Here is a 25,767-nt window from a genome sequence, read left to right as displayed (position 1 = left end):
ATTGTAACCGGGGAGGTTTAGTCTGAACGCCAGGAAAGCAGCTTCACCAGGGGAGTGGGGCAGCACTGAGACAGGTCATGCAGCGGGGCTGTGAAATCTCCATCCTTGGACGTTGGATTGGAGACCTCCAGAGGGCACTGACAACCAACACTTCTAGGTCCCTATGCTAGCATACCTTATCAAAACCACGTGTGGGATATGGCCATAAACCCAAACAGCCAACTCTACATCTTCACTAGCTCAGCCCTGCATTGTGTTACCTAAAATCTGGTTCTTGCGCAGAGAAATAAAAACTAATCTTTTTCGTCAAGCAGTACATTTAATGCCGACAGAAGAAATCTACCTTGCAGGTCCATCTCCTCTCATATCATGAGCACATCTGATAAATATATTTGGTACCTAATTATTATTTTATCTGATAAGAGGAAACCTACCAGAAGTCTGGTTTTGTAGCTAGCAGATTTCAAGATAATAGAAGGAAAAAGAAACTGCTGCTACTACTACTACTTTGATGGCCTCTTTGGAATGCATGGCATGTGTGGATTCATCCAAAAAACACAACTGCCATGTAATACAGTGTTATATCATTATATCAAAGCCACCTCAAGACTCTCAATGAAAGATGAGCAGTAAGACTGCATTGCCAAATCCTTGTAGTTATGTAAAAAACAGATGGAACCTACAACATGACTGAATAAACAGCAGCATCTCCAGGCAAAAAGTCTCATATAGAGAATTTTTTGCTCTAGTGTGGCATATTTTGGTACCTCTATCTCATAATATTTCGTAAGATCTATTAGACAGAAAATGTGGATGAGAGATGTAGGTCAGTAACATACTTAGGACCAACAGAAGACATCAGCCTTTTGTAGACACTGGGAGGACCTGAAGCTAATTCAGAGTCTGTGTGCAGAACAGCATGACCCAGCTTGAAATGATATGTCTTATCCTTTGCCAGGCAAAATCATGGCAACAGTCTCCTGTAGCATCTGAAGTCTATTAGCTCTGTGTGTGCGGAGAGATCAGCAAAGCAGCATTAGTAGGTTTGAAACAAAAGCATCCACACTGATATCTCTCACAGCCTGATCATCTGATCTGGGTGTAGTACAGCCTTACTCCTGAAATGAAATCCGTTTTTCCTCACAGAAACACAGAATCCAGATGTTCAAGCAGTATCCAACTGGTGCCTGAGGCAGTTGCTAGAAAACCAAATCAGAAACCCTCTGAAACCCAGTGCGGGAGACAGGTAACATCAGATTGGATGTTATATTGGGCAGTAGCAGAGAATAATGGTAATACTTCAGTTCTAAGGACAGACGATGCTAAACCCCATCTGTGCAATTGCGGTGCTGAGGATATCAGTTTTGTGCTTTGGTCTCCACCACTCTGTGTGGCCCAGCTTGGCTCTGCTGTGCTTCTGGCCCCGTCCTCTCATTAGCTCCCAACTACACAGACAACCTGATTTCCCTGAGGGTGCTGGGGCAGCTTCTCTGCTTCAGCAATGAGGATGAGGAGCAATCAAATGTGCCCCTTTCTGTCTTTCTCCTGGACTGTGACACTTCTTCCTCTCACCAGCAAAGTGCCAAAGCAGAACTGCTATATATAGAGTTTATGGGTGATGAGGGGGCATTAGAGGCAGCACAGGCAGCACAACAGATAAAGCACCCTGGCCTACGTTGCTTCTAATCATCAAGTTTTCTGACTTCGCTCTGCACATTAAGTCCCCTCTGCTTCTTTCAAAATCCTTGCAAATATTTCTATTACATCTGTCTGAGTGCTATAAACTGCGATGCACACAGATAGACACATATCCAAATAACCTGCTTCAGGTTCAGGGATCTTAAGAAAAGTAGAAAAGAGTACCTACCATAGAGCAGATGCTGCTTTAAATCACTTCTGAAAGGGAATGAAGCACTGAATTCCTTGGAGGCACATTATCTTCTTAATCGGTTTTCTTGCTAAGGCTGATATCAAGCCTTTAGCTATGTTACAGGGTACCAATGTCAAACAACTGCCTATTAAAATCTCACTCAATGGATTTAAGGCTTTTGTTGTTGGTAGTGGATTTTTCTTTTGGGGGGGGGAGGTCACTCTGTTTTAGAATGTACCAAAAAGGAATTTTAGGAGAAATATGAAACTCTTTGTGACAATGAGATCTGAGGTCCAAAACCAGGGGCAAGCAGCAGAGTGCAGAACCAACACTTCTGAGCATTTTGTCTTCTGACTTGAGAAAATACAGAAAGCCACAGACCAAGAATATAAAAATCACTAAGGACTTTTAAATAAAAACACTAAGTTCCGTAACAATGTAGCTTCAAGCGTTGGATGAGGTCAGACATACCAAAGTGCTCAGAGCATGGCCAGCGATTATGCTCCCCAGTACACCAGGTAGACATCTCACCAAAAACATGGCAAGCCAAAGGCTGAGAGATGCTGCATCACTGTGAGCTTACAAGAGAAGTTAGAGCACAGCTGATCTTGCCAAATTCACTGCGAGACGTTTTAACAAGGGTGCTGCCATTAGCTAGAGGCCCACTTTGCCCAGGATCTGCCCTAAGTCCCTGGACCATGCCCAGCCTAACTGAAGGAACTGCTAGCTCAGTGGGGAACTGAGATGTTACCTGCCAAAACATATATACAAAGACCCTTTGTGCAGGTGATATTGGAAATCATGAGAGCTAAAGCTACAAGGATGGAAGAAACCAGTAAACAAATCTGGGATCTGTTAACGTTTCTAGACGGTACTCAAGACACTGAAGTAGATCGGAGATTGTAAACAGAGAGGAGGCAATCGTAAATTGAGTAGATTTGATGTACCAGACCCAGGACAGTGCCACGCAGAGTTTTTTTTTGTAATCTGTTATGAGAGATAGGCCTGCCCAAATAATTTATGGTCTACTACAAAAGAACATCAGAAGTCTACAAATCAAAGGCTCTCCAGTATAAAATTCATGCCTTAAAGATGAGGTCAGTCTGACACCAATCCTTTCTTCATTAGAGACTCTCTCCGTGGATCATGCTAGAAATCCACCCCACCACTGCTTCCAGTTAAATGAACAAACAATAAAACAATTCCTGAGAGGACATCTAATAATACAAACTTTACCAGCAGAGAAAACCATGAAGTACTTTTCTATTATCATTATTTTTCAGAAATTTTCCATTAACTTCACCTGGGCTATAGGCAAAAGGCAATAAACAAATAAACAAACAAATCTCCACTTCTTTCTTAATAAAGAAAAAGTGCTGATTTCAAGACAGGTACATCAGGAGGGCAAAGCTTTGGTGTACACAGCTGTCTGAAGGTCAGTCCATCACATCAAAGGAACAAGAAAAGATGTTTTTGTTTTCAGTGTGGAAGGTGGAAGCTACTCAGTTTTTACATGGCAAAGAGGATATGTGATCATCTTCCCCCCAGAAAAGGCATATGAAAGAAAAAGCCCTCTCACAAAATTTATTTATTTTTGTCTATCTGGGAACATAGGTGGAGGGAGAAGGAGGATGGGAAGAAATCAGTTTTGACTGGGACCTGCAAGTGCTAAAACAATAAGAGACAGTTACAAATTAGACTATTATAATGAGCCAATGTAAGCAGCTTGCTTTTAATGGCAGTTGCTTAAGAGAAGGAAGGTTCCTTTCTAATGTGGACCACATAGGCACACTGTTATTTCACATGGGATGCATCTTGTTCACTTCTCATAATCACTGAAAAGGATAAATGGCAACCAGAACAGCGTGACTAAAATATGAATGTCCTAAAAAAATATTGATGTTAATGAAAGCCAGATGATTTACACATTAAAGTTAATTCAGAGCTAGTCAACAAATAAAAAACATGGAGAAACAAATGCACACGCACAATGGCTCCGAAAATGTCCCTGTGCAACTCACCAGCTCATTGCTCTGCATTATAAAAGGCTGCAGATCTGAAGGCAGAAACCATGTTAGTAAGGTTGGACTGGATGCGCTGGTTGGACTATGTGTAAAAGGTCCCATTTTCCCCTGCTTCTCAGTGTAAGCAGCAACACGCCCAGCAGCTGGAGGTGGACCCATGGGCTATTCCCAGCTGACAGGAGCAGAGGAGGTCATGTCACCGACAACAGAAGAGGCTGGATCACTACTCCAGGCAAACTGCCCAGCTTTAAGGCAGCTAAAGTTAGAGAAGGTAAACTCTAGGTTGAAGGATTAAGGCACAGCTTCACCTGCCTGAAGACAGTGTTTGACTGCTCTGTGTCTGCAGAACAGGGGTAGTGGCATCTCTTTTGCTAGAAGAAATGAACGCTCAAAACTAAGAACTGCCCAGACCACAGAAGAATGTGCAACCGCCATCAAAAGGATGGCCAGCCAGAAAGTACAGGCAGAGCAGATCCCAAGAGAACTCCTCTGTGAAGATGTCTATGTTGACAGGAAGAAGTACAAAAGTCAGGGCTGCTAAAAGGGCTTAGGGCCTGTGGCTGTGCTGGTCACGTGCCCAGGATCTCTATTCTATCTCTAGCTCTACTCTCCCATAGGAAAAACAGGATTCAGTTTGTAGCATGTGAATATTTGCTGGTTATGACTTTCAGAGCTATCTGGTGGACTGCAAATGCAGGGGGACACCACAAGTGAGCACGTCAGACCCATCCATGCTAGCACAAAAGCAAGGATTCTCCATTTTGCTCACTTAAGAGGTCTGACTACATAATAGCCAGCATGGCTACAAAGTGTTTTCATATTCCTCAGCCTGGATATACTTGCAGCTCCACAGCAGTAGCACAGAGGTTTTGCTCAGGACGCCACCTCCAAACACAACCAGTTCACCCCCAGCGTGTGGGATACCACTGATGCCGTCAATTAGAGTAGTCGTTGCAACACCAGAATGAAACACAGATGTGACTGAGATTTTGTTCTGGTATGAAGGGCTGAAATTCCCTTGGGATGTAATTTATCCCAAGCTGAAGTCCAACACAAGCTTTCTCATCACATACAGGCATAATTCTGTTTACTGGACTTGGTACACTGGTCTTCTGCTGATCTCTTTGTCAGGGAAGTAACTGATTGAATTTTAATTACTTAAAATTAAAACTAAAAGGCTTAACTGCTTTCTCCTCCACGAACACAACACCAGAAAGTGGGGGTTGCAGAAATTCTCAGCAGAGGTGAAAAGTGTTTTCACCAAACACCAGAGGAAATCCTGCCCTTTTTGAATAAATTGTTGAACCACAACAGGATGTAAAATGTGTGGGGATGTGTGAAGAAAAAAAAACAAAAAAAAAAAAAAAAGAAGGCTGTTGTAGAGGAGACAAGAAAGGAAGTTTGCTCTAAGGAGAGAACACTGTGATGCTGAAGCAACACAACCACAAGATTTAAAGAGTTAAAATGTTCTTTGTTCTCCTTTCTGTTTACTAAGCCACTGAGTAGGAAACATACAGCTGTATCAACAGGAAAGTGGAATCTGGACTCAAAACTGCATTTTTTAACTTGTCCTTTTCTTCCCCAAATCCACCAAGAAGATTAACAGTTGAGATTTAATAATAAAAAGAAAGATATCAACTGCATAAGTTCTGCAGTAACAATGTGCAGGGAGAGGAGAGGGCCGGCTCCACTGTGCTGGCAGTCGGACAACACTTATCAGCAACAGCATCCACTTTCCAGGCCACCACTAGGAAATAAAGCCCCTGAAAAATTCAAGGAAGTCTCATCTGATGGGAATTTACTGGCTCAGGGATGACTGCCAGGCCCCGGGGTCAAGCTGAGCCAGAAATGGCCAAAGTGCAATGGACCGGACCTACCACGACTCTCTGTCTTTCTCTCAACATACAGACCCAATATAGCTTGGTTTCCAAGTCACTTTTCTTCTTTCTCCTCTACTCTCCAAGGCTGAATAACCCAATAAAGTTATAATTTTTATTTTCCATCCCTCCCTTTTATCAGCCAAACTCATGTCCTCAGATGTAGGAGTGTCCAAGTTTCATTGATTTCAGTTTGGATCCAGACACACAGTAGAAGGAAAATAAACAGGAAATTAAAACGCTTGCGTGGATCTGGTCTCAGGTTCCTGACTTTCTATTGAGTTCCCATTAGCTTTCCAAGAAAACAGTTGGATTCAGCATTTTAACTGTAATACACAGGGGGTTTTTTCCCTCTATTTCTGTACTAGAAATTGTTGGGCTGATAAATAGGCAATGTACTGTGTAAACCTGGAACACTGTTCATTGTCTAAAAGCCTTCCGGATCATCAGAACATTATCAATGGTCAGAAGATGCTTTTGGCTTTATCATAAAGTCAGAAGATGAGCAAACAAAATCTGAGTTTTGTTACTCATTACGTTTGGAATATACTTCTTTTTCAGTCTCCTTTTGTAGGAAAAACAAAATGTAAACACACAAGCAAGAAAACGTTTTACAAATAGCAGTCTTCTAGTGAAGATGCAAAATGAGAAAAAACTTTTTTTTCACAATAGCCTCTCTTTTATGCCAATGGCACATAATTTCAGACTTGTTATAAACTACGCTGTGGTCAATGGGAGCTTCAGAGCTGACGGTTGGGGACCAGGATTTTGCACCCAGCATTCACTGAGCACACAGCCATTAACATCTGAAAACAGAAGGAAACAGAGCCACATCTGCTTGTTTAGTGACTTCTTAAAGAAGGTTGCCTGGGTTTGTGGCTCGATCTGCCACATTTTCACTTTATTTTTTGTCTTTAAGAGTGATTTAGTTCCATATCCTGTTTGTTTTATCTAGGTGATTACCCCATTATGGGTAAATGTTGATATATCATTTCATCTAGTAGAACTTAATATATTAAATAGCATCAGATAACCTGTATAGGTAGCAGCTTGGCAAAACATGAGTAAAAACTATAGGGAGTGTACACCACTTGAGTTATAATGGAGCTAATAGGAAATAAGGTGACTGGAAAAAGCTTCAGAGATGAAAAGATGTAAAAATGTGCTGGGGCTTTCCACAGGCAGAGGCCAAAAAGTCAGGGCAACTGCTAAGATGCAGCACGTACCTTTGTAACCTTAAGAACCTTCAGAATGATTAATATTCAAATACCTTATATAGATTTATCTGATATTAGTGAGAAGAGAATTAAAGAACAGTTCTGTTCCAAAACAGTGCTTCTTTGGCACTGAACATGCAGAGATCTCCATCCGCAGATGCCCTGAAACCTTCTTTGGAGCTCTGAATTTCAGAGAATTTGCTTCTTAACAGGTTAGCATTCTTATCATTCACCTGACAGCATTCTTTAATGAAAAAAAGAGTTTAGATTCAAAATATTCACCTTTATGTTCTCACACAGTCATCAAGTTTCCTTAATTTCTGTGCTCTTGCTGCGGACAAACTCTCTACATCTTCTCTGTGTTGTGCTGCATTTAAAACCCAAAGAAGCTGACAGAGGTGGGTTTCTTCAGGAGAGGAGTCTTGAACTCTTTTGTTTCCTAGCTCATTGCTACAAGCATAATTCCTTCCCTTACTGAAAATACACAGGGCCTGGCCCAGAATAGCTTGCAAGACTTCAAGTGGTGAAGCCCCGATGTGAGTTCACAGGGCCGTTACACTGCAACACATTCTCGCAGCAGGCACTTGCCCTTCTCCTGCTCTGCAGCCCCTTATCTACAAGACGTAATCTGAGGCTGTGGGTCTGTGGGCAGCCAAGGCCGTAGGCCAGCTCGCTGTGGTCAAAGGGCAGCCTCACACCTTCCCCTCGCTTCTCCTGTTTACTACAAGTGCAGAAAACCTGGCCACAAGCGGAGACAAGCCCTTCATTCAGGCCACCAGCTGTTGACCAACTACGTTTTTGGTCAGCCCTGGGCTGTAGCCCTCAACACCAGCAGGGTAACACCATGATCCATGTGCCTGGCGCGGGGTGGCCTTGCGTTAGATGTTGGGTGAGAGAAGGGCCCTGTCGGGGCCATGCTACATGGCCTTTCCTCCACGCCAGGTCCTCTCACTCCATTTTTGGCTGCAGGCAGCAGTGGCCAAGCAGGGCTTTGCGGAGGAGGCAGCCAGTGGGATCGGAGAGCACGAGGGGTGCTTGGGGAACAGACCACCCACGTAAGTCTGTCCTGCCACTTGCAAGGCTTGACAGATGGGCTGATCCAAACAGCTCCTCTAAGGGACATTTGTTTTTTTTAGCAGGAACCACTGCAGGGCAGCAGTCAGCAGCATGATAGCTACAGACAGCGTCTTATCCAATGTGCTATAAAAAAGAAGGAGGGGGTGGTGATGAAGAGAGAACAGGCTGTTCCTGAATAGCTGGCCCAGAAATAGCAAAGGGATCCACCTCAGATGATGGGAAGGAGGGGGCCTCGGAAGAGGTCAGAGCCAGCTGTCAAGCTGGTCGGGGCCTTGCAGGACAAACGCTATTCCAGATACGGCTGAAGCTCAGATGCTCTTTCCGTATGCAACAGAAAGCCCCCAAAAGCCTCTGTACCTTCCCTCCCATCCCGAGCACACGAAAGCAGACACATTGCAAATGAGGAAGAGAAAAAAAAGGACAGAGGCCAGTAGATCAGCTGTTGGCTTGTACAAGGCTTTTGGGACAAAACCGTTGCTTTCGAATTAAATACAATGGAAATTACAAGCAGTGAAACTAGAACGCCTTCTGGCACAGATTCATGAAGAAAAAACAAAAAGAGTGAAGTTATTAGTATAGGAAAGTTATGTATCGTGCTGGAGAACAAATCCTCCTGCTCCTGAAGTCAGCGGAAACAGAACTGAAATACAGTGCTTTGGTAAAAAAGATGCCAGAGAGAGAACTTGAAATAACTGGTGCAAGCAATAAAAATCAAGGCTGATATACTCAGAGGTGTATCAGCTCTCCAGGTAGGAATGCACACATGGCACTTGCAAGGGCAATCAAAGCATAACATGTTCTGCTTTCAGGAGCAATTGCTCACCATGGAAAACAGTACCTCTTGTAAGCTTTTCAGGAGGAAATTGTTGAATAACCCTGTTTTATCTGTGCCCAAACTGAGGCCCGAAAGATGAAGTGACTGTCCCAAAGGCAGACAGGATGTCTGTGGCAGAGCCAAAAATAGCAGTGAGATTTCTTGCTCCTACACTGTAACCATAACACGATCCTTCCTCCTACACATAGCTAATAAACTAAATTGTTTAGTTCTTACTGGATGCACAGAAGAAATCATTCCACCAAGAGGACTTGCACGCACTGTACGAGTTCCCTGTTTCGTGTTTTATCTTTCGAGATCACAGGCACCTTATGCCTGCAAAAGTACAGGACTTTCACCTCTCCAGCACCTTCAGATGGAACAAATCAGCAGGGATCAGCAGTTTACAATCTGCTGCATCCGTGTGAAGTGATGTAGTGGGTCCTGCTCCACAAATCATTCATTCTGTTTCGCACACAGCTGTGATACCTGCTGGTCTAAACAGAATGGGTGACAAAATTCCCCTCTCCGATCCACAGACCTGCTGACACCACGAACGGTGTCCAACCAAAAACCCTTCCATAGGCTAGCGTGTTGCTGCAGCTCCACTGAAACCAGCTGACATAGGTGGGTCCTCCACCCTGGCATGGAAGCACTTTGACAGGTCCCAAGGAAAAAGTCACTGATACTTTGCCATGCTCACCTGCACCCAAATTTCCCCAGCTTTCAGGCTCTCCCAAAAAACACAATTTCTGCTGCTTCTCCATCCTAAGCAACCTCAGACTGGCAAATGGGAACATCTCAGCCCTCAAACAGTTAACGCTTCTGCTTTCCCACAGAGGAGATGAGTTATGTCAGCTACGTGTTTCGTCTCAGGGAGGATAAAGATGACTTTCTAATTACAAGAGTACCGACGTTTTTGTCCGTCTCCGAATAACTCAGTTTCCTGTTGCCTGCAGGTAGCCATGAACACGCGAGGGCAGTGCTGAGGTGCAGATGACGATCCCGGGCTGTCTCTGAGCAGCCCCAAACACAGCACCCTGCTTCCCCCGAGCATCCCGCCCGGCTGAGGCTGCTCCGCACACAGACCTTGTGCCAGCTAAACTGTGCCTGGAAAGCGTGTGGGGAGCGCGGTGTTAAGCCAAAATATTTATATCCCACACAGCTCCCACTGCAGAGGCAGTTTTTCTAAGAAAGCTTCCTCATTAATTTACAGGGTGAACTATAAAACCGGGATCAATGCTTTATAATGGTATAATCACACAGAGAAGGGGGTAGGAGATGTAATTCTTTAATATTCCTCTGTAAAATGATACAGTTATCTAGGATGGAGAGGCTTTAAAGAGATCTTAGCTGTGCTGCCATAATATCCATTTATTCGTCTAACAAATGCTCCAGCTAAAATCAGCCTTCCAGAATTTTGCCCACAAGGAAAACACTCTGGAAAGCATTTTAGTGTAGCTAGGAGAAAAAAAAAATGTCAGTCAAAAATGTGGGACAGACACATCCTCTGCTGAAAACAAACTGCCTGTACAATATATACGGAATAACCAACACAAACCATAAAAATACATGTGTGTATGTATGTGTATATATGTACATATATAAAAATATGTACATTATACAAAAGAAAGCCTATCATCCAAAAGAAGTAGAAGCATCTGAGCCCTGAAACCAGGCAGGTAATAGTTCCACTCCGAGCTCAGAAGTTAACCCACACCTAGGGACCTTCTGGATGGTGGGATTTCACCAGCTTGCTTGAGCACTGTTCGACCATCTTTCTTTGGGGAACTCTAGGGCAATGAGGAAGCTAAATATTGATTTTGATGGAAAATCTGCAAAAATAAGTCAAGTGACCTCCAGTAATCCACCACCTCATAGATGTCAGCTTGCAGCTTCTCTGTCTCCTTCCCCAGACCCATGGAGAGCTATGCCTTATACAAAAGGTCTACTAAAAGCAATTAAAAAAGAGATATACAATTATCGCTCTAACAGAACAGTGAAAAATGATAGCAAATGATCTCCATAAATAAGCTGCAGCATTAAACAGCAGGGACATGACTATATATTAAACTAATTATGGTAACTACAAGACCTAGGGTCCAAGGTGGAAGAAAAACTGACAGAAGGAAGCCAACTGAATTTGCTCCCGTTTTCTCATATTAGTGTATACTGGCCCACACACACATGCTGTGGCTATGACCTAGTCCTCCAAGACCAAAAGCCAGCAGGAAGGATTGCTGGCAATGCTTAAAAATCGCCTGCTAAATGGCCAAACTAGTTAATGGAACATGGATATGTTCCTAATTAACTTTCCACCCTTTTTTCTCATAAACGTGTAACTGAAGAGTTTTACAGTGTAATCCACTTGCAGATTCTCAGCACTGGCTGCAGTTTTTGCGGTTTGGTCTGTCCCTGCTAAACAGCTAAAATGACCCAGCTGTTACTGCAGAAGTGGGCACTTGGCTGCCCGCAGGCACCAAGCGCATGTGCCAGCCACTCGGAGCAGCACTTAACTCCCCCCATATGGGTTTCTGTGTCTCAGCCTTCTTATCAAACCAAATGCAGACGGTTCCCTTTGTCACAACAGCTATTATCTGGTGATCACAAATGCAAGATAAAGCTTGTTTGGTCATCATCTACATCTGGGAATATTTTGGAGGACTTCACAACCCAGAAAAGAGGATCCACAAGTGCAAAACACAGATGCAGAATAACCTCCTGCACCACAAATATGTGCCAAGGGCACTCTTATCTCAAAGCATGGCAGTGACAACGGCACCAGCATTCAGAGCGCAGTCAGGAGATGCTTTAAGACTGTGCTGGCACATTTTAGGGAAGTTCCCTCTCTGCAGAGCCCTGGTACATGACTGTCTGCCCAGTGCAAGAAGGCTGGCTGCTTCATGAAGTAAAATGAATTCACCAAAACCACTACTTCAGGTGATTAATGCTGTCTCCGAAAGGGACCAAATGGGTTTTAAGCAAAGCCATGTTCTTTTCTCTCTAATCATCCTGTCACAGTCTAAGTTCATGGGTGAAGAAATTTCAGCAAGAAAAAGAAACAGTCTCCCACTCACCTTGTTGTCTGTTGTTACTCAAAAAGCTTCAGTACAAAAACACCAAAACTGAAAGCAGGATGGGACTCTGGAAAGCCAGTAGAGCACAGAAAGGGACTGAAACTTTTAAACCACTCAAAAATCAAAGCTTGAGATGCATTTGTAAATTCTAGAAAGGGGAAAGTGCTACCATGCAGATGTTGCTCAAAAAAATTGCTGCCTTCTAACACAGAAAAGGTTCTCTGAGTCATCCAGAGCAATTTTGGTAAAAAATGTTAAGTGTATGTAAATTGCACTGTTCCTGATGACAGGGAACAAGTTATGTGTCAGGTATTGTACAGAATTACATGGTTGCTTGCAACTGATTTTACTACATTCTTCCCATTATATACAGTTACTATGTAAAGTAGTCCCTTATTTCTAAGCCTAATGCAGCTACTAACTCAGTCTAGAGGTCAGTGCTTCATATCCACTTGGATGCATTTCACTGGAGGTGGTATCAATATGCTAAGAAGGGAAAGAACAACTTCAAAAATATCAGTGACTATAAACTGAATGGGAGGAGTTTGTTTCAAATTCAGAACAAAGGTATAAAAGCTGCCAAAGCATTCTAGGGACTGTGAGTTCTTTTCATTTGAGTGTCAATCAAATTCTGGGCCAAGTGACCTTGCTGTGGTGCCCCATCACCAAGCATAAGTCATTTTTCTTATGACCCTTTCCAAAGCTGCAAGAAAGTAAGCTCTTAGGATAAGATCCTTTTGCAAGGCTGCAATTGCTCCACAACAGCAAAGTCCTAACTGCACATATGCCCACCACATCAGGATTCAGGTGTGCTTAGCTGACTCACACCCCTCTAAGGATGATGCGTGAACCCACAATTATTTCTACAAAAACATCTCAGGTTTCTCTTTGGACTCATTACAAGCCATCCTGGAGTTCATGAATCTTAGCCTTCCAACACGCTCATCTCTCATTTGCTTTCTAGGTTAAGTAGAATGACAGACTCAGGCTACTAAAACAAAAGAACAACGTGGGAGCTATTGAGAAAAAGAAAAGGAACAGAGAGATGACCGCACAGTCCTGGAATGCATCACCAACCTGAGTATCAGAAATTCATTATTCAGGTTGTGCTGCAAAGCTTAGTTTAAATGTTATCTTCTTCCACAGCTGTTTCAGCCTAACAGCTCTCCTTTCCTTCCCCATCCACAAGCAAAATCGTGCACAGAGCAGAGACAGTTGTTGGCACTCCGAGAGACAGGAGTGCCTTATCTCCCTTCTGCTCTCCCACACCTGAGCCAGAAGCAGGGATGACAGTCAAAGCCCAGCAGGAGTCTATTAGACGGCACAAGGGATTAAAAGGAGTCCTGAAGCTTCAACCAGGATGCCAGAATAAATAGCAATCAAGAGGGAAACATGCGTGGTTTCAGTATAAATGCAGTGAATAACAGGGACCAGTGGAGGCATCTCACAGAGTTGGGAGACCACTGGGATGCAGGAGAACCGGTGATCCTCACCCGCAGCTAGTAAGCCAATGAAGGACATCTGCACAGAGCTGTTGAAGCAGCACACTCAGAGTCCCTCAGCCCAAGAACACATCTGTAAAACTAAACCCTGTGAGCCATCTGCCAACATGCAGCAATGCCAGGCTGAATGTAACTCATCTCACAAGTCAGCAAACTGTTGGCAGGACAGAACCTGGAGGAGGGACTGATGGGGAAATGCGGGCGTCCTAAGCCCAGGCCAAGGAGCTGGGCTGGAGGAGCTGAAGTCTTAGTGAGCATCAGCTCACAGAACCCAGTAAATGGGTAGGATTTGTTTGGACCTGTCACTGCAAAGCTGGCAGCTTTAAAGTTTCTGTTTAATAGAAACAGAAAAATCTACTTTTAACATAAGCACCATAAAAACAAGGATGGTAGAGCTATACTGTAAGAAAGCAAAGGGAGAGTAAGGGGGGATATCCTAATACAGGGTGCCTAACTACACCTAGGGGCAAACAATATCAAAAGAGTGAAGAAACCCCACCTTACCTTGCTTTCTGGTCCACAGCATGGGACACTGGCAGGCTTGATTCTCAAAAGCATCTTCAGCTGAAGCTGTGGGTGTTCAGCTTTTGCCAAGCCACAGCTGCCAATGTCTGCATGCAGAAAACTTTGTCTTTTTTTTCAAAGCAGCTTCATTTCCACTCACGCATGAGAGCCAGGGCCATGCAGACAGGAATGCTCAGGGCCCGCTGGGACGCTTAGACTCTCCAGAAAGAGCAGCTCTCAGTAAGCTGAGCACTGGCAAGATGCTAGCACAACTCTTAACATCCCTACAGGGGAGCCAGAAGCCTCTGAAGAGAGAAGTCAAATGTCCTGTGCAAATGTGGAGCATTTCTAATGTTTTTGACCAATGCCTCTTCCCAGCAGCTTGGGAAGGTAGAAGAACGTAAACACATGTGACTTTTAAAGGACAGCATAATCAGGTACATCTCATGCTCTTGCTAAAACCCACAGGCATTATCTTTAAATAATGCCTTTCATTGGAGAAAACCCGAAATCAGAGTACGAACATTGCAGATGGGGATGATGCAGCATAAAGCGGGATACAGGACTTGCCCAAGCTGACACAACCAATGAGCGGTGGAAATAAGGGGGATGAGGAAGCCAAGTCCTCTCCTCAGCTCTGTCATGGTTAATGCTGTCACTTAACAAAGAGACTTTTGCAGACTGGCAGCTGGTGGCTATCAAAGCAAATTCAGAGACCAATGGCAGAATTTAGGAAAAATAATGCATAAAAGCCTGCTGCTCTCAACAAAATCACTGTGTGTTTGTGTTTAGGGGGTACCTTCACTTCATCAGGAACAGGCTTGGGTCTGGACCTCTGATCCATCTAAAGCACCGTTCAGTGCTACCTTCAGGACGTTGCTTCTGAAATGGCAATGATTTTTTTATGCATGGAGATTTTGTGAGAGGGGACTGTCGAATCAAAGACTAGCTTAGTGAAAACCACACATATGAAGCAGTCGTATCCTGCAGAGACGATGCTTACCAGCTTCAAGCCACAAGACACACACTTGCATAGCAGGACCTTCAGCTGCTGTAACCAGAGTAGTTTCGACAACTACAGCAACTTCTGTAAGCGAAGGATGAGATCCCCTATAAGGGGGAGAGGTGTAGCTAGCCTGCCTTTGGTGAGCAGATGCTGTCAAGCAACCGAGCATGGTGGGAAGGCTGGAGTGACAAATCACATACGCTGTGTAAGATAATCCATGCATTATTATCCGTTACGAGGAGCGGCCAGCCTGTAACCTTCCACTGAGAAGCACTCAGTTTTCAAAGCTCAGCTCACCTCCCCTGGAGAGCCATGGGACTTTTGCAGACAAGGATAAAGGTGCCTGGAACCATCATTATTAAACAGTAGACCAGCTGCTAGCAGACAGCATAGATTAGTGAATAAATAAATCTATAGCCACTTTTTTTGTTGTTGTTTTTCTTTTTTGGTTCAAGCTTGGTCAGAATGTGGTTTCTCCTGGAAGAGCCTTAAGAAATGTAATCAGTTTTTCCTGCCACCAAATCCAAACATTTTGCAAATGAAATTCTTGGCATCTAACCTGTGCCAATAAATCTTATAAAAAGGAGAAGGAAAAACCACACATTACAATTCTCAAGCCACCTTCCAGATGGCCTGAGGCAGCCCTGAGCTTGGGTCATTACCAGTGACAGTCTAACCAAATCAACGCACACAGAGGAGATGGTGCCTATCTAAATCCATCTTCGAACATCTCTCTCCTTCCCCCTCATCCCCACTAAAGCTAAAAACCAAAGTTTGTGTGCTATGATGGGCATCCACATCAAATAAAAGTGTCAATAACTGCCTACTGGTTTATTTGGTAAAGAGCAATGTCATTCTTTGCTATTTGACCCGCTATTTACCAGCACCATTAAAGGAAAAATCTACAGGATTGCATTCACCCCTTACCTGCCCTTTACTCATTCCCCCACTTCAAATGTTTCAGAAACCCAAGATGCTGCCCTTCTTCCTAATGAATTTCCTTTATCTGAATAAAGAATCTCATATCTACTGAGCTGTCAGGGCTAAAGGCGGAAGATCCTTGCTTTTTACCCCTGAACTTCCAACCATACTCAGTTATTTTTCTCTTTCCAAAACCCACTGCCTGGACAGTTATACCCCAATAAAAACACTGTCAATAAAATTGTTCAAGAACTCCATAACTGTCTGTGGCTTAATACAGAATTGGAGAGTGGGAGGGAAAAGCTCTTGCAGAACCTGGTAGCTGTACTCTAAATGCCCTGGAAGATGTGCCTGACCTTCCCATATTAACTCCTCTCCCCTACTTTTAGGAACAAGTACAGATATACAAAATAAAACCAGATAGTCAAACCCATTCTATCCCAGTGTGTCATCTTTTCCTCTTCATCTTTCTTCATATGTGCAGCACTTGTAGGGAGTCATATGTCCCCATGGAGACCACAGGGCTTTGCATATACAGGGGTCTGCAAAGCACTGCCACTTCATGGATTGCATCTGGGACGTTGGGAAGATCTTTATCATTAATGTGGTGATGCCACCCAAGAGCCAAAGAAATGCACAGTGAGGTGGGGCTGTGTTAGGGCTTTATCAGCTCTCTATGTTACAGCGTGTGTGACTTACCCGAGACATCTCCCATGAGCAGCGTGGCCATGCGTGTTAAACATCTACAGTATCCCATACCATTGGCAATAGCCCTTGCTCCCGCAGACAGCCTGCTCCTAAGCTGACCAGACCAAACCTGCTCTTCTCCCCGAAGTCCTTTAAATATTACTCTTAATATTGATACTCTTCCCCAAGTTGCTCTCCCCAGTCCCTTTCATCCATCGTGCCCTTGCTCATACTTTTCATCCCCGCTCCTTTCACTGCTTATGCCCACGGGATGCTCCAGAAAGGCAGAGCTCTATCTGCAACATTCAGTGCAGGGTTTGAATTTTTGAATAGGAAACAGCCCAGGCCCAGGACTCTCTTCAGACTTTTTTAGATATTCATTTGAATTCTCTTTTAGATACTCATTAGACCAAACATACCACCAGTAATATCTGGAGTGCACTCAGTTACTCATCCCCACAGCAGCCGCATGTGTCTGCATGCACTCACACATACTTTTATGCTACAGCTGCTTTTTTTTTCCCCCAGACAGCTTTGATATCAAGGGAACCCAGCATAGCCACTATAAAATGCACAGGGCTCACACAGCTCTTCTGTAATAACACTGGGGGATGTGTGTATGTGTGTGGGGGGGGGGACTACACCTCCCTCTGTGTGACTTTTTACTTGCTTATCAAAAACCAAAGTCAAGTCCTACCTTAGCGCATCGGAGAGGTGAATTTTGTTTATTTGTTGTTAGGTTGTTTTTTTTTTTCTAAAAGGGGGACCTATCAGCCCATCTCCACATTCACGCAGGACGTATCGCTCTGCCATCTGCTCTCACCAGGTGCACCTGGCATACCGCAGCGCGCATGCCACTTTTTCATGTAAAAACCCCACGCTATCTGCCTAGGCATAAGCCAACCTCTGAAGCCCTGCAAAGCAAAACCCCTCCGTGCAGGGCAGTTGATTTTGCCGCCCTCTGAACAGGAGCAGTGCTCAGGCACAGCTCCGCAGGGTTTTGGGGACCGCCGCCGCCTCGAGTCCGGCAGCCCAAGTGTGTCCCCGGGACCCACTCCCTGCATCTCCTGTGGGGCACCCAGGGCTCCCCAAGCCCCGGCTCCAGCGTTGCCTCTGCGGAGGAGGCTGGGGACGGGGACGAGGTGCGGGGCAGCACAGGTGCCGCGGCTGCTCCGCCGCTCTCCCGCAGGGAAGGGGCCCTCGCTCGACTCCCCGCCCCGCTGATCGCCCCCGTAACCCCGGCCGCTCGGAGCGGCACGTCTCTGCCCCGGGGACTTCACACAAGCCGCAAGCACGCCCCGGGAAGAGAAAAGACAAACACGAGACACCTACTGAAATGAGTGGCTTTCCACCCAGGTTTTTCCAGAGGGGAGGAGAGGGGAAGCAGCTGCTGCCTGCGTGGACTGCGGAATCGGGCAGCTACGAAGAGAAATTTGGCGGCGGGGGGAAGGGGGAACACACGCAAACCCCCCTGCTCTGCCGGCGCCGGGGCAGCAGCGGGCGAGCGGCAACCTGCCCCGGCATGGCCCGGACCCGGACCCGGTACCGGCACGGTCCCGGTCCTGGTGCAGCCCCAGGCGCCCCCCGCTGCCCCGATGCCGGGACCTGCCCCTGCGTTTCCCACCCGCTCCCCTACCAGTGCGACCCGGCCGCTTCGGGCAGGGGCTTTCCTCCCTGTTTTGCCTCACAAGAAGAAGAATTGCAATTAAAAAAACCAAAAACCCAAAACCAGAGTTTTCGGTGCAGATCCATAGAGATGCTAAGCAGAGATGGACTCAGCTCGGACACATCTGCACTTTTCTTTTCCCCTTTCCTCTTTCCTCTTTCCTCTTTCCTCTTTCCCTTCCTTTTCTTTTTCCCTTCCTTTTCTCTTTCCCCTTTCCTTTCTCCTTTCCTTTCCTTTCCTTTCCTTTCCTTTCCTTTCCTTTCCTTTCCTTTCCTTTCCTTTCCTTTCCTTTCCTTTCCTTTCCTTTCCCCCAGAGCTCACCTTTCCCTCCCCACTCTCTCATCTCCCACCTCCCCAAACTCACTGCTGCCCAATTCCCACCACGCTCCAGCTCTCCCTACCCACCGTGCACGGAAAGCAAGTGTGTTTGCAGAAGACGAGTCTATCCTCCAGTTTCCACACTCACCTGCAAAATGCTGCTTGTTGCTAGAATCCAGGGCAAAAGCCACCTCATCCCTGGAAGCCGGGATTAAATACATTGATTGAACCCAGATTTAGAGCCGTTTTGCGCAAAAACACCACTTTGGGGAATTCAGAGCAATCCTGAACTGGCAACCTAGCCTAGGCAGTCTGCCTTTTTCTCTTGGCTCTTTGGGGATTTTATTAAAGACAGATCTGACGTCAGGGTGAAGGACAAGCCCTGCATTTTTCCTCTGGAGAAACTTTTCCTGCCTTCACTTCTTCATTTTTGTGCGTGTGTTGTTGTCCCACCTCCTGCATTTCAGTGCATCGCCCTTAGCCAAAGGGCTCTTAAAGGGAAAGTCACAGCGCAGTGGTCCAGCAGCCTGAGATTTTAACTCTCTATTTAAATGCCTAGCACTTACCCATAATTTTGCTGCTGGTATTCAGACCTTTGCAAGTCAGCTGGGACAAGAGACTGGCTTTACTGCGTGTGATTAATGAACTTAAGCATATACAAACATATACAGATGTTTAGTTAACATATTTTTAAAAAAAAACACAAACACAGAAAAAACAGTGGCTTCATTTAAATCCAGAAAGGGGTTTGTCCAGCTAGCCTGCCCTGTGGAGCTGTTCTGCCACCTTCCCTAGGGACCCTGCTCTTTAAAGAGTAACCCACAGCTGACATGAAAGGACGGGAACGCATTCCTGTGCCGTGCCGCGCTCGCATCCCTTCTGTGGTTTTGCTGGTGTGCATCACAGTATGGATCAGGTTTTGGGGCCCTGTTATATTCTTCCATTTCTATTCTGCGCATTGGAATCACTGCCCAGGTACACGGGAGTGCAACCTCCCTGTGAACAGAGCTAAGCTCTCTGATCACCTCTACCCTGCAACGACTGTCCTGGCCCGGTGGAAGGATTTTACCACTATTTTCTCTGAGGTTTTCTCCTCTTTTTACTTAAGCACGGGCATAATATTTTCCCTGACACCTCTAAATCTGATTTTGTAAGCATTTGAAGTCTATTCCTTAGTAATACCCATTTCCCTAGAATAGTAAAAGGGAAATGAGTGCTCCCAAAGGGGAAGAAAAATCATGTTAAACAGCTTTGCAGATCTTATTCTGCAAAACAGTTCGGATCCAGGGTGGGTATAAAGAGGTGTCGAGGCAAATTTGAAGCTAGGCAAAGCCCCCCACCCCGCTTGGTGCGGCAGGCTGGGCAGCGATGGGTGGCTGAATGCTCTTCCCTCATCCACCAGCAATATTCAGCCATGGGGACTTTATTTCTCTGCTGAGGAGTCTAGGAAAGAATCTGCTATTTTCATGTCATCCAGGCTGAGATTCGTCTGCAGGTGTCTGCCATTTAGACATCGTATTTGACTTTGGGATCCTGACTCCCTGTATGGTTTGTGAAGGAAAAGGACCATTTTGGGAGCGCAGTTCCTCCAACCTATGTGAGATGCCTTTTTACAAGAGAGGTAAAAGTGGATCGACTAGCCTGGGGTTATTGCTCAGATGCAAACTGGGTAGCAAATGCCTCTTGCAAGGGGGCTGGCTGGGAGCAGAAGGGGCCATGAGAGCAGCCTTACATTGTAGCTTTACAATGCAAGAGGAACAAGAGTTCAAGGACCCCAAGTTATCAGACTACAAAATAAAGGAAAGAACATTTCTGTGATACCAGAAATGCTATCCCATTTTTTCCCCACAAAACACTCAGTCACCCCACTCACTTCAGACCATTTCCCCTGCCTGTCATTCCCTTGAGTGAACTCCTGTGCTAACGCTGCAGTCGAGTGTGCCAGGAAGGATGGAGGCGAGGCCCCTGTGACATGGACATCCAACTGCTTGCGGCTCCGCAGCTCGTCTCCTCTTCATCCTGGGACTTTGTCCCGGGGCGACCGTCAGCCAGACACTGTCTTAGCGTGGATCAGACAGGAGCCAAGGCGTGGGCTGCAGCTCCAGCACAGAGATGCAGATACCCAGCTGCCTCACCAGGCTTCCCAGTAACGACTCCTCTGTGCCCACAGCACATTGGTGCATCCACAGGGTGACCACTGGTAAGGCTACCTCATTTAAGGCTAAAGTGATGGGGGCATTTAGGCTCTTGTTTAACACAGTGAGGACAGCAATTCACACCTTGGCGTCTGCTTCTGCTAGTCCTTCCCAAAAGCAATAACGCTAAAAGAGATCAGTGCAATCATGTCTCATTCTCGCTCAGTCCTGGAGAATCTTGCACCAGCTCCAAGAACTTGAGCCGTTAAGGGCACTTCTCTATCTAATTCAAAGATTTAATCTCAATTTGAGATCTTCAAATGCTGGAAAATTCACATTCCGTTGAGTTCAGTTGCTTTCACTATTAAAAGTTTCTGCCTTATTTTCAGTCTGAGTTTGCTAGCTTCATCCTTCTGCCGATGTCTGCTTGCCTAATGAGAATTCAGGACCTTCTTCCAGCATATAAATTTGCAAGGGTTGAGTAAATCTCCCCTTACTCTGCTCAGCAAAATAAGGAAGCCACATTGCTTTTAAGTCCCAGTGGCCAATTGGTTTTCTGGATCTTTAAACAATCTTGTAGTTTTAAAGACTTTTCCCTCGTCACCTTTTACCCTCTGTGGACATTTTGCCTGTGAATGCAATTATCCATCGCCCTGCATTCACACCATCCACAGTGAAATGGAAACAGCATGTGCCAGTGCAAAACAGCTCTGATTCTGGTAGCCTAACACCTTAATATCACTTCTTTCTCAGTGTGTCCCCCAGGCCCCTTGGTCACATAAACTGATTTCTTGATTCAGCTCCATTTTACAGTCTTTTTCGACTAAATAAACTGGGAAATGGATTGATTTATTTTATGCTGTTTGATGTGCCTGATGCTTTTACTGAGGGCTGTGGCTGGCCAAAGAAAACAGGACCTAGCAAGAACAGAAAAGGAGTTTGGGGGGGATGGATTCTGCTTATAAATGTGTGGCAGGAATAGCTCCTTGCCTGCAGTGGATTTACCCTAATGCAAGTGAGATCAGAGTCTGTCTGTAAGTCCGGGGGGGAAAGAGAGCATCTTGGTATTTACTGACTCATAGAAGGTAAAGGCTGGGAGTCAGGAGTCTGGCTTCTAAACAAGCCAAACAAGCAGTGTTGGCTTTTCATCAGGGTGCCCATGTTCTGCTTTTCACCACACCTAGCCTGGCGGAGGAGGCTCCCTTCTCCTGCAGGATTTGCCTACTGCATAGTGAGGACACAGCCGTGCCTGCCACCAGAGCAAGGCTGGGAGCCTCACCCTTTCCAAAAGGCTCATATGGGATGGTTAAACTGTGCCATTTTTTATTATTACTGTTGTTGTTCTTGTTAATTAGGTGATAGGAAGCAGAGTTACATCAGCCTGGCCCTTTGAAATATCAAAGGAACTTGAGAAGCAGGAGTTTGAAAACATCTGGTTTAGCCAACTCCTGATAGCATCAAGCATCTGAGCACTCAGCCACCCCACTTCAACACAGGTGAGTATCTCATTTTGAGGGAGTTTGTGGGCTTTGCAGATAAGACTCGACATCGCAGAAAGCGAGAAGCTGAAATACAGCAGGAGGACTCACCCTCTTGCTTTCTAAAGAGTCTGCCCAAAGAAGATGGCTCAGGACCACCCAAAGGGTAGAGAGCCAAGAGCTCCTATGGAGACTTGTATTCCCGGCACCATGACGCAGATTGTACCAGTTGGTACCAGCTGCTACTTGGTGTGTAGGGATGAGCTAGCGTGGTAAATCCCTCATTGGATTTCCTCATTGCCTACATTAAAAATCCCTTAAAAAGTGACATGCAAAGAGATGCACCCTGAAATGTACCATTACTGAGGAAGCGTTGTGTGGCTTGCGCTCCCTGCACTGTCATATAGCTTAGACCGGTAACACACCCAACAGCGATAGCTCTGCTAGTTCAGGTAAATGAACCTTACAGTCAGCGCTCCAGGACCGAATGATTAGTTCTCCAATGAACTGGTATAAATCCGATCCACTGAAACGGGTGAAGTCGCAGCTATCTAAGTCTGAAAAATGGAGCCTTCAAAATTTAATTCATTCATGCGGCCTAAACCATTTGTATTCAAGTGAATACTGCCTTCAGGGAGACACGACTGTAGTTTCATTCCCCATAAATAGACCCAGATTTATTAGGACAGCTCTTCAGCTGGTGTCAATCTGTGTGACTACTCTGTTGCTTTCAGCAGTATTAATGTGGATGACGGCGGCTGAGCTGTTCCATTGTGAACAAAAACATCTAGTGTTTGAATGACAGTAAACATGAGCCATTGAAATATGAGTTTCTGTAACTTCCAGTTTAAAAAATGGTGGAACTTTATGTCCATTTACAATTAGATGTCATATTAGATCTGCAATGACTGATGCTAATTATTTAAACTATTGTATTTTTTTTTCCTATAATGTCCAGTTTTCTTTCTTCTGGATTTTGCCCTGAAAAACAATAGCCTATCTACTGTATTCATATAGTCTTAAATTATTACAATTTTCTACTGGATATTTATCTGACTGTTATGTGGGCAAAAATGATGTTTCAATGGCTTTGAACCTCTACCAGGCATTCATCATGATGGCAACAGTACTCAAGAGTATCAAATGTCTTTCCTGAGCAACGGTCTGTCCCAATATCTGCTTTCAAAATAACAATTTCTAATTAAAGCTTTCAAGCAAAAATTAGCATTAAAAAGGAAAAAAAAGGAAAAGAAGAAAAAAAAAACACACCATACAATTCAGATGTCATGCTCCATGAAAAATTAACAGCCAGAATGAACGGGCTACGGAGAATCAGGAACCTGTCAGAAATGTGTGTAAGCTCTGGGAAATCCTTGCTGATAATAAAGATGTACACAATATTTGCTAAGCAATAAAAGGAGCTGGATTAATAACACACATTGAGTCTGAGTCTCAGCTGGGATAAAAATGAAGTCCTTGGAGCTGCATTGATTTGTGGCATTCATGGGTGCAATGCATTATTCATAAATATTAGTTCAACTATTTGAACAAATGCAGGAAGTGCAGGAGAGGAATTAACCCTTGGGTTTGCCTCCTGCCTCCTGATGTTTTTCTTGATGCACACGAAAAGAGAGGAAAATATACTGACTAATAAACTATGAAAGGATGAAGAATCCCAGCAAATACAACAGACATTCCTGAAGCAGCACAGGCTGCTGCATTCGTAAGTTGGTCTGCTTCATATCATGGTCTCCTTGACAAGCAATTTTATGGCACGCTCCAAAAAAATGACTTCAGTCACTGTGGGATATGTGCACACCCTGGTATTTCTATTCTCTAGATCAGTGACCACAGAATTGCAGAACTATTCATTAATCTGGGCCTTTTTTCCTTCCGCTAATTCAGCAATATTCTCAAGACTTTGGGATGGAGTTGGATACATGAGGAGGGAAATCTCTTCTCTCCTGCTGGAAATTCACCGTGTCCAATGTCATTGCTCCCAGTCAGGTCTAGGTAAGGTCGGAATCAGGTCTGACCATTTCAGTCACACAGTGAGGCCTGCCAGCACCGTAAATATGTCAGTGCATTTCCAAGGTTGGGTTAGATTCTACAAATTTTTGGCTGAAAAAGAAAACAAACTAAAGAAACTGCATAAAATGAAAAGAACAAGGGTTAAAAGGCATAACCATCTCCAATTATCTCAGCTGTGCTTGTTTTTCTCTTCAAAAGTAACATTTTACCCTTCTAGCCCATAAATGTTGTTTTGTAATATTCATGATTTGTATGCATTTATTAACAAAATATTTTTTGCATATTAAAAAAATAAGAAAGAAACCTTATGAGATGTTTATAAGAGGTATGATAGGACCCTCAGGAGATCAAACCTCAGCTTTAAACGTGAAATGTTTAAGGACCAGTTTTACCTCTATGGCCTCAGTACCCAAATTCTGCATTCTAACTCTGATAACTTTTTATTCAGATTTTCCTTTGGTATTTGGTTAGTAAAAGTTTCTCTTTCAACAGAGCTGCTTTCAGTCTGGTTTCCTGGGGAAATGGAGCTTATGCAATCATTTCATACGTGTTCATGTCTGTCTGTCTGTCTGTGTCCCTCCACAGCAATTTATGAGTTTCTTGGCCAAAATCAAACCAAAATTGACACAGAGAGAAAGCTCACAGATGATTACATTCCTGTGCATTTTGTCAAAAGAGGCCCTGAGGAAGAAGAAGCCATACCATATACTGCTGTATAACACCCTTGGGAAAAGTGGCATGTTTATTCATGCTCTATTAGACACCAGAGAAGCCACACAGCTGAGCCTTCTCAGTCAACACACTGCAGGAAAACAACTTCAGCTGGAGTTTGCAGTCAGCCACCAGATACAAATCTGCGGGGAAAGTGGCTTTATTGATGTAGTGCTCACAAAACTACTGCTGCTTTAGCTACACGCAGTCCACACGCTCTCTAGTTCTCTTTTTTTTTTTCCTTGCAAGCGGCACTTAAAGCCTTCTCTCCTCCCAGCCCACATCAATATTTTTCCTGAATTTAGTCTCAGTTATAAAAGCAAAAAGGGTGAAAACAAAGGTGTCCACTTTCACACTGTCATTTTGGGAAAGAAAATATTTAAACTCTCACAAATTCTTCCCTAGGATCTTTCAAAGTGCAAAGATGGAGTCACCTTCCCATGGACGAATATTGGTTCTGCCTCAGGAAGGTGAATTCATATGGACAGTAATAATGTGGGTCTTAGGCTTGTTTTAGAAGAGATGCCAGCAGAAGAGACATACGGAAAGCATTCTGGATATACTTGTGTTTATTACCACAAATATGTGCATCAGAAGCATTTCAATAAGCAGAAAATGAAGATAACAGACTACTACTTTATGCCCTGGAGGGTGCTGAGCACAAGGCATTTGTTATCAGTTTCACAGAAGATTGTGAGCATTTTGATTTTGTTCTGCGATTTCATTTGGAGCACTGTAGTGTACCAAGCCAGGAGGTATAATCCTAAGTGAAGAAAGGGAACAGAGTATTGCAACCTGAGACTGAAGGCTTTCCACACTCCCCTGGAGTAAGGGGAACACACACAGGTTTCC

At 44.6% G+C, this 25,767-nt stretch overlaps 1 protein-coding gene across 1 annotated transcript in view; it reads right to left on the bottom strand.

Moving 5' to 3' along the window:
- CCN4 (cellular communication network factor 4) overlaps nt 1-19,088 on the bottom strand; it is a 36,717-nt gene extending 17,629 nt beyond the window's left edge. The window contains exon 1 of the mRNA XM_026113605.2: nt 18,709-19,088. Within this exon, the coding sequence (XP_025969390.2) occupies nt 18,709-18,756 (48 nt within the window). The 5' untranslated portion in view covers nt 18,757-19,088. The remainder of the gene's footprint in view (nt 1-18,708) is intronic.
- Nucleotides 19,089-25,767: the final 6,679 nt, after the last annotated feature.

Source organism: Dromaius novaehollandiae, chromosome 2 (assembly GCF_036370855.1).
Source record: "Dromaius novaehollandiae isolate bDroNov1 chromosome 2, bDroNov1.hap1, whole genome shotgun sequence".
NCBI lineage: Eukaryota > Metazoa > Chordata > Aves > Casuariiformes > Dromaiidae > Dromaius > Dromaius novaehollandiae.
This window is presented reverse-complemented; position numbering and strand designations above follow the sequence as displayed.